Source organism: Myotis myotis, unplaced genomic scaffold (genome assembly GCF_014108235.1).
Source record: "Myotis myotis isolate mMyoMyo1 unplaced genomic scaffold, mMyoMyo1.p scaffold_m19_p_10, whole genome shotgun sequence".
NCBI classification, from domain to species: domain Eukaryota; kingdom Metazoa; phylum Chordata; class Mammalia; order Chiroptera; family Vespertilionidae; genus Myotis; species Myotis myotis.
In genome coordinates, this window is record NW_023416314.1 from 35,789,774 (window position 1) to 35,801,581 (window position 11,808).

The 11,808-nt window shown below is 38.7% G+C and overlaps 1 protein-coding gene across 2 annotated transcripts in view; it reads left to right on the plus strand.

Annotated features, from left to right (window-relative positions):
• NARS2 (asparaginyl-tRNA synthetase 2, mitochondrial) overlaps positions 1-11,031 on the plus strand; it is a 114,966-nt gene extending 103,935 nt beyond the window's left edge. For both annotated transcript variants that reach the window (XM_036324848.1, XM_036324849.1), the window contains 3 exons: positions 5,404-5,501; positions 7,444-7,470; positions 10,360-11,031. In XM_036324848.1, the coding sequence (XP_036180741.1) occupies positions 5,404-5,501; positions 7,444-7,470; positions 10,360-10,504 (270 nt within the window). In that variant the 3' untranslated portion in view covers positions 10,505-11,031. The remainder of the gene's footprint in view (positions 1-5,403; positions 5,502-7,443; positions 7,471-10,359) is intronic.
• Positions 11,032-11,808: the final 777 nt, after the last annotated feature.

Sequence of the window (11,808 nt, forward strand, 5' to 3'; positions counted from 1 at the left end):
CAATTGTTCCCAATCAGGGGTTATTCTGTCCTCACCCAGGAGACAGTTTGGGTTGGCACAATGAGGGGAGTGCACCTGACATCTGGTGGGTAGAGGCCGGGTATGCTGCTAAATGTCTCACAGTGCACAGGACAGGCCCTCACAACAATTATCTGGCCCAAAAGTTCACTAATGCTAAGATTCAGAAACCCTGTTGTAAGCTTCTGGGATAATTTATTAATACAGCATAACTTAACTTATGCTGGCTACTATAGCAACTACCACACTAATTTCATGATAGCCAATGTAGAAATAGTTGGGTTTAACAAGTTAGGTACCTTGGTTATTAGGAAGACAGGTTTGAAAGAAATCCAGGTTATAAAAATGTAGCTGTCATACTATGGCATAAGAGTGTGAAGGTGACTCAGAAGGTTCAGAAGCTTCCAGTTCCACCACTGTTACTGGGCAGATGCAAATATTCAAGATAAACGAAAACGAGGCAGAAAGGTCAAAAACTAGTATAGTGTCAGGTTGAGTTCTCCAGTGAACTCAGATAGTAAAATAAGGGGATTTTGTAATCAAAGATAAATATGAGTCTTCTACATTCCTCTAAAAATAGCATTGAAAAGCTATGTCCCAAAGTTAATAAAATTTAGGCCTGCAAAAAGTGCTAAGATCCAAAGAGGGTTTTTTGCTTGTTTTAGTTGTATCAGAAGCAAGACCAAGCAAGAAATAGAGCTCTTGTTTGATGCTTATGAACTAACAGAGAAAGCAGAACAACTCATCCAGGGTAGCCTTGTTTACTCCTCACTGGCCACCAGTCTCAGCAGGACTACCTACCTCCTGTTCTTCCACCATAGCTGATTCTCCAGCAGCCTTTTTGAGGCAGTGGGTCTTTTTAGCTCTGCCTCTGAAAGCTTTGCATGTACTTGCATTCTTGAATTATAATCACAAGCAATTACTGCCTTCCTTTGTGGCTTGGAATCACCCCAACTTTGAAACTTTGGAAATAAATGATAGATTTTATTTATTTTTTTATTGTTATTTTTAGAAATTACTTTTTTTTTTTAAACCTCACCTGAAGATATTTTCCCATTGATTTTTATTTTTTTAAATATATTTTTTATTGATTTCAGAGAGGAAGGAAGAGGGAGAAAAAGATAGAAATATCAATGATGAGAGAGAATCATTGATCAACTGCCTCCTGCATGCCCCCTACTGGGGATGAGCCACAACCCAGACATGTGCCCTTGACCGGAATTGAACCTGGGACCCTTCAGTCTGCAGGTCAACGCTCTATCCACTCAGCCAAACCAGCTAGAGCACCCATTGATTTTTAGAGAGGGAAAGACAGAGAGAAATATGGATGTGAGAGAAACACATTGATTGATTACCTCCTGCACGGGCCCCAACCAGGGCTGGGGCCGGGGAGGAGCCTGCAACCATGGTATGTGCCCTTGACTGGAATCGAACCCCGGACCCTTCGGTCCACAGGCCAACACTCTACTGAACCAAATCGGCTAGGGCTAAATGATAGATTTTAGATACACTTATCCTTTCTTAACATTCAGACCTACACAAGGATGGAATGCTATATTTCAGAGGCAGTGGTTCCCAGAATTAAAGTATTTTCAAGCAAAGGCCAGAGAGCTGCTTGGTTGTCTATCCTCTTCCAGCACTGATTGCCTATAATTCTAAATTTAAAACTTGAAGTCCAGAACAAATATTTCATCATTTGTCTCAATTCCTAGCATAGTTTAGCCATGTCTAAATTCAGGATACTAGGAAATAAATTAGCCAGTCTTTCTGTAGCCATAAAAACTCCCTTGAACCTTCTCCTTTCTCTGAGAATAGAAAGGGTAACTGCAGGGTCCTGATTGGAGTCTATGAGAATTTCCTCATCACATTAGTAAGCCTCTCTTGTCCACCTATCCAAAGCTGTTTGTTTCATTACCTACTGTCATGTCTCAGTCACCAAATCCATGTTCTAAAATACCTGCCTGTTCATTGTAGGCCCCACAAGTTCATAGAAGAATTACTAAGATGTGGTCAACAAGCCGTGTTAGCATGACAGCAAGCCTGTTGTACACTTTGTCCTCACCAGTTTATTGAGTATAGGAGACTTAGTAAGAGGAACCATTTCTCTTCCCTCTCACTCTAATTCCGCTGAGTGATAAAAATCCTGCCTAATGCTTTCTCTTTTATGATAATAACTAGAGGCCCGGTGCACAAAAATTTGTGCACTCGGGGGGGAAGGAGGGGTCCTTCAGCCCGGCCTGTGCCCTCTCGCAGTCTGGGATCCCTCAGGAGATAACGACCTGCTGGCTTAGGCCTGCTCCCGGATGGCAGAGGGCAGGCCTAATCCCTAGGTGCAGCCCCTGGTCAGGCTCAGAGCAGGGCCGATTGGGGAATTGGGGCGCCGCCCCCTGTCATGCACAGAGCAGGGCAGATTGGGAGGTTGCGATGCCACCCTCAGTCACGCTCAGGGTAGGGCCGATTGGGGGGTTGGGGCACCGCCCCCTGTCACACTCAAGGCAGGGTCGATGGGGAGGTTGGGGCGCCGCCACTCTCACACTCAGGGCAGGGCCGATGGGGAGGTTATGGCTCTTACCCGTCACACACAGAGCAGGGCCCGTGGGGTGGAGGGGTTGGGGCGCCGCACCCTGTCACACACAGAGCCGCAGGGTGATCAGGAGGTTGGGGAGCTCCCCCCTATTAGGCACAGAGCAGGGCCTATCAGGGGGTTGGGGCGCCTTCCCCTGTCAGGAACAGAGCAGGGCCGATAGGGAGGTTGTGGCCCCACCCCCTGTCACACACACAGCCGCAGGGCGATCAGGGGGTTTGGGCGCTGCCCCCTGTCATGCTGATCCCGGTGCCGGGAGACCTCGCGGCTCAGCTGATCCCGGTGCTGGGAGGCATATTACCCTTTTACTATATAGAATAGAGGCCTGGTGCATGGGTGGGGGCCGGCTGGTTTGCCCTGAAGGGTGTCCCGGATCAGGGTTGGGGTCCCCACTGGGGTGCCTGGCCAGTCTGGGTGAGGGGCTAAGGGCTGTTTTCAGGCTGGGACTGAAGCTCCCAACTGCTCCTTTTTTTCTTTCTTTTTTTTTTTTATTCTGAGCCAGCTTTAGCTCTGAGGCTCCAGCTCTTAGGCCTCTGCTCCTGAAAGCAGGTATCTGGTTTGTTTAGGTTCTACAATCGAAACTCTGTATCAACTCCAGGTCTGAGATCCCGGCTAGCTGAAAGCTGGTTTCTGGGGTTTTGTTTAGCTTCTATTTTTGTAACTATGTTTCAAACTGCCAGCTCAGAGCCCGGCAAGGCAGGCTGGGAATGTTGCAGTCCTCCGTCACTGAAGCTAGCAAGTCTCATGTTAGTTTCAAGCTGCCTGGCTGCCGGCCGCCATCTTGGCTGGCAGTTAATTTGCATATCTCCCTGATTAGCCAATGGGAAGGGTAGCGGTCGTACGCCAATTACCATGTTTCTCTTTTATTAGATAGGATAAGGATGAGGTATATAGTATTTAGAGCATATTCTTGAATTATAATATTCTTTATTAATCTCGATTATTTGTAAAGTTTATCTCAATCAAAAGTTCTAAAGTCAGCCATGGCCTGGTGGCTCAGTTAGTTGGGGCATCATCCTGTCACCAAAAAGGTTTCGAGTTAGATCCCCAGTCAGGGTGCATACAGGAGGTAACCTGTTGCTGTTTCTCTCTTTCTTCCCCTGTCTCTCTCTCTCTCTCTCTCTCTCTCTCTCTCTCTCTCTCTCTCTTCCTCTTTAAAATCAATAAACATATCCTCAGGTGAGGATTTTTTTTTTTTAAAGTTCTGAAATCAAAACAAGGGGATGGCTTAATAGTAAAGTGAGGCAAAGTTTAAGAAGAACTTATAATGTGGCATTTAAAAATTAAAATGTGTTTTACCGATTCCTAATTTTTCGTTTGTTGCAATAAATCATTCTAAGTTTTGTGCCTTCGTATTCTTGACCTTACAAATGTCTACCTGACCGCCCCCCCAAGAATTGTCAAGTCACAAGATAATAGAGATAGCAAATAAACAACCTTAAATCAAGCATTACTAGTAATCAAAGAAATACAAATTAAAATATCAAGTTACTGTTTTTTCCTATTAAAAGTTTTTGTTGTTTTTTCTTTTGAACTTTTTCTTAATATTTATTTATAAACTACAAAGTAAGGTTGTGCTTCTCTATGCCTTCAATTCTAAAACTGTTTACATAAAATGAAAAGAAATATTTTTGTTTTTTTATTACAAAAATATAACACATCTTCATTGTAGAAAATAAGGAAATACAGATAAAAGATGTCACAGTGGCAACACAATTAACATTTCGTGATATAGATGTCATTCTTTACTTATTCATGGCTATAATGTATTTAAGAGTCTCTATTGATGCGCACGTGAATTTCTTGTCATTATAAGTAATGCTGCAATAAATGTCCTGTCTGTTAATCTTATTTTTGCATCTCCGATTATTTTGTTGGGACTGGTTCCTACAACCATTATTGCTGAGTCAAAGCATATTGCATTTTTAAGGCTTTTGATTATCTTTTGCCAAATTGCTGACGGAAAGGTTGTATCAAATGTACGAGAGCACTGGTTGATGCATTCTCTAGTCCAGCTCGTTTATGTTGTTTTCTTATCTTCACCGCTTTGATAACTCCAAAATGATATCTTGTTGTTTTAATTTGTACTTCTTTGTAATAATCAGACCATATTTTACATGTCTTAACAAAATACTACAAATTAAAGAAAAATCTTCATTGTCACATTATTTATAAGAGAAAACAAACATGCACATACCCCTACATGTTCAACAAAAGGAAAACAGTTCAATAAAAACTATGATACTCCTAAACAATAAACTGTGCAGCTATTAAAACATTAAGTCGCAAAATACTTTAACTTACTTAGGAAGAATATTTATTCTATAATGTTAGAAAGACACTAGAATGGTAAATTTTTATATGTAATTTGATTTCTACAATACTCTTTAAATGTTTAAGAAGAAGAAAACCTGAAAGGAAATATGCCAGAATATAATTGCTTCTGTGTAGTGATAGGTGATTTTTAATATTTCATAATTTTTAATATTTTCCACATTTTTTATAATTAACATTTGTATCACTTTTGTGAAGAAAACACATTTTTGTTAAGTACACTGCATAAAAGGGTACATGAGAGGAGAGGAAACTATTCACCAGCAATTTGTGTAGCATGTATTCTAAAGATGATATTAAACATTTGATCCTGAAACAGGAACATGAACAAATAACATAAATAAGATTCTGGTGAGCAGTTAGTCAGTTGTCAAAATGTTAAAAGTTCCACATGCTTGAGAACGTGACAGTTGTTGAAGCCCCTGAAAGTGTAATGTCTATGTTCTGTTTGTTTGTTTCCTTCTTAGGTTGCTGCTGTTGACCTTCTGGTTCCTGGAGTTGGAGAGCTCTTTGGAGGAAGCCTCCGAGAGGAGCGATACCATTTCTTAGAGCAGCGGCTGGCCAGGTATTGGTCAGACCTAAAAGAAACAAAATTCAGAAATTGGGGACAGGAAACTCAAAGGCAGTCATGACAAAGTAACAGAGGACAGTTCACAGGCCGCAGCCGCTGGCAGACCTGAAATTCAGATTCTAGTGACCTTGAGCAAGTTGATACTTGACCTTTCTCAGCTTCCTTTTCTTAACAAATGGAACTATTACATGAAACAAGGCCACAATGAAAACTGCCCTCTGTTTGTATTTATCTCTTCCTATGGAAATGGCTTTTTAAAAAGTTAATGATGGAAGGAGGAAGATTTCCCCATTAAAGCTTGCCCTTCATTTTTATTTTTCTCTTCTCTATGTTCTTTTCATTTACTATAAATTATGAGTCCTGTAGGGCCATAAAGAAACAGACTCTGAACCAGGAAAAGGATAAAGATGGAAATAGAAAGATACTAAAAATATCTGCTAAGCTATTTAGGATAAGCAGTTTTCCCTTCCTCAGATTTTCTACATTGTGTAAGGGTCTTGATTTAGCTATTTGAATAACTTACTTTAACTATCTGGCCAAGGCCTGGGAAGTGAATCGGTGAACACACAGAAAATGTTTTGAAGAAGAGAAATAGGGAATCGTGTTTCTAATTGAACTACCACTTCCATATATGCATGGTCTGCCAACACACCACAATGACTTCCTAAACTAACCAGGGTTATAAACCACGGTTTTCCACTTTTGCTGTGCCAAACATTTTTTTTAAAAAGCCTTTCCCATGTTGAAGGCATAATCCTTCTCTCCAGATAATACTGGTACTTTTCAGAGTAACCTGGAAAGTAACCTGGAAAAGCCCTAATTGTTTGAAAATAGCCTGCTAAATTAGCCATTTCTAAGGCCTTCTTTACCTAATGGAAAAATGCTTTAAAAGTTGATGTTTTCCAAGGTCTCAACCTATAAATCTGTTGGGCAACTTGGTTTTGTAACTCTATTTACTTGAACTGCTCTATTTGGTTAGGTTCCAGAAGAAAGGGGATAAGTATGTTTTGGGAGGACTCTTTTTTATTAGCGTACTGACTCCTTACTATAACCAACATGTTAGTTAGAAAGTCCTGGGAAAATCGTGGAATTGAAGTAAAGGTCAAACTCCTTAGATGGAAAGAATTTAAAGATTCTCTGGGTGTGTTTTTTGGGGCTTTTTTAAAGCACAATAAAATCACACATGGCAAGAAACCTCATCTGTTGAAAGATTAATTGCTCTGTTTTCTTTGCTTGCTTCCTTCCTTCAGGAAACCTTTCCTCATAACATTAAATGTTTACCTAATATCTGATAACATCCAAATTAATCTTTTCTAATGAAATGGATATGCATTTCCATCTCTCTCTGATCCGTCTGTGACTTCTGTGTATGTGTTCTGTATTTTTGTATATTTGCATTTTCATTGTCCTGATCACTTCAGATATACTGGTCCCAAACACTTTTTTAAAGGACTGAAATTACTTTTAATGAGTACTGAAAGCTAAAACCTTTTAACACTTAATTGGCAAAAGCCAATTAGCAATCATACTATGAAGGTAGCCTCAGAATCTGTATTATTTTAATGTTATAGAGTGAAAGGTGTGTCTGTGTGTCCTTTGTTTGTGTGTGCCTCCCAACAACCTTCAGAGCGGTAAAAGTGCTTTTCTTGTGTGACAGGACAGTACACTCATCCAAATGAACCCCGGGGTCCTACTTGCCTCCGAAAGCATTTATTGACGAGGCCACTTATTTGATAACACCTGGGACTCTTGTTGAACGCGCCTTTCTGACCATATAGTAAAGGTGCAGCCCCTCAGCTAGGTTGCATGTTCTTTGAGAGCACAAGTTAGTGTGCACTTCTCTGTCAAGAGCACACAACCCAGACAGTGTTTAGTGGTTTAGTATGTTTGCCTTACTGACAGTCTCTGAAAGAATTCTGTTGTATTCCTTTTACAGATCAGGACTGACAGAAGCCTACCAATGGTAAGAAGGAGGCCCCTAATGATTCTTCTTCTAGCTGTTGGTTCGAGCATTACGTGGTTTTTACTTGTATTCCCAAAGCACTGTGAAAGAGTGTTACAAACAATGAACAAGTTATCAAAAGATTACTTTTTTTTTTTGAGTCCTTGAAAGATAGTAATAATAATGGCTGCTGTTTATTTATTACTTATTGTGTGCTGGATGACTGTGTTACAGTTAGGTGTATATTATGTCATGTAAACAGCATAACACCCTGTGAGTTAGGTACTGTTCTTGCTCCTTTTTAACTGTGCCTCCAGACCTGAGGCCTAGAGATGTTAACTAACTTAACTAAGAGCACAGCAGTTAGAAGCATAGAGCTGGGACTTTGTTCCTAACCATTATGCTTCAGTTTCTCTCTATGTGAAATTGGGTGCTTGAACTAAGTGACCCCTAAGTGATCTTCGCCAACCTTAGAAATCTAAGCTGCTTAGGGAAGACCACCTGTCTGCACTCGTACATTTACTTCTCCAAAATTTTCTGGTTTTCTTTCCTCAGACCCTTTCTTCAGATACTTTTTTGTATATGCAGAATTTTAATTTATATTTCTGTAATAGACTCTTTCATGGTATTGGTATAATATTATCAACAATATTATTAATTCTTCACCTGTCCTCAGGAGAAGAAAGGGTTTGATTACACACTTGTCTTTTGGAAATGAAGGAACTAAATTTCAGAAATGCAAAAAGCCTAAAATTGGGTTTAAGTAATGGGCCTTGAATGCCTTGTTTTTTACCAGGAATGTCCTTAGGCATGGTTAATCTCTCTGAGTCTTGGTTTTCTTGGCTAAAAGATGGAATGATAATATTATTTCACAGGGTATTGTAAGGATGAAATGAGACAATATAGGTTAAGTATCTACATAGAGTAGAAGCTCGGTAAATGCTACCCCCTTCCCCCACCCCCGTCCTTCTGACTTCTGCTATTAGATAGATGAGCCTGACTGATCAAGCGTATGCATTTTACCTCAGTTTCTGTCTGCAAGTATATGAAAACGAGCTAAATGCAAATTTTAATTATTGGTTAAATAAGTTTAGGCCTTTTCTGGTCTTTATTGATAATTTCAGTACTATTCTTTTTCCAACTAAAGTTGTCAAACTGTTAAGCTCTCTAAATATAAAGATTTATTATTTGAATTTTCTTCCTTTTAAATGGTTACCATAGTATTTGAAAGATAGAAGGGGTTTTCAAAATCTTCAAGTCTGTGACCTCTGCTAGTGTTCTATCCACTTTGAGTGGCCACACCAGGTGTCTAAGAATTTACTCACTTCCTATTTCTACATGCCATATGCAAGTAAAACCTGTAACTAGTTCCACAAATTCTGTACCATCTCTTTTATAATCTGGCTACCCTAGAATAGACAACAATCCATCAAATACATATTCTTTAGAAAACTTGTTTCTAAGAACTGGATTTTTCCATCTATTGAAGCAAAGGCAAATAAATAAAGCAAAGGCAAGAAAAATGCTGAATTCCGTTTCCAGACATTCATACCAGCGTTTTGACATCAAGTTATGAGAAGTTTAGAACCACCTAAAGCTTTGCTGGAGTTCTAGCTGCCAGCTCAGATCCTGCAGGTGTTTGTGGCAGTGGTTTGATATGCCCTTCATCTCACTTTCTCACTAAATCAAAGTATACCCTGCCCCTGTGTCTTATAAACTTAAAGTTAATCCAGCTACCAAACATTTCAATTGTTGAAGACTGTGTTCATCCATTATTCCTGACAGCTCTTACTGATCTGAAGTTTTATGCTAGATGCTCTTGTGTGTAGATCTCTCACTTGGTTCTAACTCACCTAGTTGCAGTTCATATTTTATTTTAGAAAGATAAGTACTTAATCTTAACCACATAAAATACCTGTACATGTAGCCATGATTGTTAACAGTGGGAAAATAAGTGACAGTCTTTATCCTGGAGGAGCCAAATGACTCCCAGCTATGGCACTGAAGTTCTATTCTGGAACTGATTTTACAAATCATTCAAGAAGTTCTAAACTTGTCTTAATCAATATTATGTAACTCAAGAATTCTCCCACCAAATGACATAAGATTTACAGAATCTTCCTCCTCCTCTTCTTTCCTAAAATAACCATATCCCAGGTTGCCGTATTGGCATTTTCTAGCCATCTTAAGTGGGCACAGAATGTTTATGAATGGGCTTCAGAGGCTGCCCAACCTTCCAGAAAAATGACTCCGAACAACTTCCACTAGGCGTGAATCAGAGAACTGGAAGTTTCTCCTCACTCCAGTGCTCACAAGTATATTTTTGTACCTTCAAACAATAAATCTTCATATAGTAAGTGTCTACTCCAGAGCAGGCACTGGAGATGGAAGGGTGAATAAAATGCAGGTCCTTCCCTTGATGTAGCTGACAGCCTAATCTAGTAGAACATACCTTTTTGTAATTTATCAGGCAAAATTCTTCACTTTCTTCTGTGTATGAACAGTATGATTTGGGTAAGGAAAAAAAAAAAGAGCACTATTAACATACTAAGAAAGAGGAAAGGAATATATTTTGAAGAAAATTAGTAAAGTTATTAGAATATTTCCTGTGGCCTCATGAGGTAAGTTTTCTGTATATAATTAAATAAGTAACTTAAAAGAAAAAGAGTCAAGTAACTAAAGCCCATGAATGAATCAATGACAGGATTTGCTACTGTTTGTCTGGGTAACAGTGGACAGATCATTTTTAGCTTCTCTGTGTCCTTTATCTGTCTGTGGAGGGGAAAGACTGGTCTACCACAATGACGTGAATGATAAATGATTACAAAATACTTTGAAACATAAATTCTATTATAAACTCTGACCCTATATGGCATTTACAGGTTATGATTCTCTGTTTCTCAAAATCAGGTATCTGGACCTCCGTCGATTTGGATCTGTGCCACATGGAGGTTTTGGGATGGGATTTGAACGCTATCTACAATGCATCTTGGGAATTGACAATATAAAAGATGTCATCCCTTTTCCAAGATTTACTCATTCATGTATTTTGTAACTGGAAGACTGGTTAAGGGAAATCATGCAAGCCAGAGGTGCTGTACACACATGTGCCTACAGGAGAACGCATGTTTGGATTTTAGAAGTGAAGAAGTTTTCAAAATGTACTTGTTATACCATAGCATATAACATGAAAAATAAGTGGTCATGATTTTCTTACAAAGTAGAGGCATTTCATAGAAAGATGAACTCTTCTAAGAAGAGGTACTTATAGACTGTAGAATCTCTAATCAATTATGTCAATTAAGAAGAAATGAAGAAATTGAACTAGATGGTTTCAAAGGTCCTTTCAAACTCTAAAAAAGGATGAGATAGTGTACTTTTTCTTTAATGATTAGCTCACTGATTTGTGTGACCTTTGAGAAACAACCAGTAACTAAAAATAAAATGTTGTTGGACCTTTTCTTTCTTACCATTTAACCTATGACAAATGCCCATCTTATTCTCTGTGTTTTACTAAACATTATAGAAGAAAATATTCCTTCTTTGGGTCTTAAGTTAATAAACTGCTATTCTGAATTGAAATCTTTTATCAGACTGGGTGAAAAAAATGACATTTAATAACTGTTGAGCCTCAATAAAATGGATATAGAAGGAAAGTACCTTAATATAATAAAGGCCATATATGACAAACCCTCAGTTAATATCATACTCATTAGTCAAAAACTGAAAGCTTTCCCTCTAAGATCAGGGACAAGACAAGGGTGCCCACTCTCACCACTATTATTCAACATAGTACTGAAAGTGCTAGCCACAGCATTCAGGCAAGAGATCGAAACTGTAAATGTATCCAAAAAGCAAATGAAGAAGTAATACTCTATTTGCAAATGATATGATTCTATATATCGAAAACCCTAAAGACTCCACCAAAGACTTAGAAACAATAAACAAATACAGCAAAGTTGCAGGATACAAAATCAATGTACAAATATCCATTGCTTTTCTTATACTATCAATGAAATACCAGTAAAAGAAATAAAGAAAACAATCCCATTAACATTTGCAACAAAGACAATAAAATACCTAGGAATAAACTTAACAAAGGAAGTAAAGGACCTATATACTGGAAACTATAAGACATTGTTGAAAGAAATGAAGACGCAAAGAAATGGAAAGATAGTCTATGTTCGTGGGTTGGAAGAATTAACATAGTTCAAGTGGCCATAGTATCTAAAGCAATATACACATTTAATGCAATCCCTGTCAAAATCCCCATGGCATTTTTCAGAGAAATAGAACAAAAAGATCTTCAAATGTGTATGTAACTACAAAAGATCCAAGTAGCCCACACAATCCTAAGAA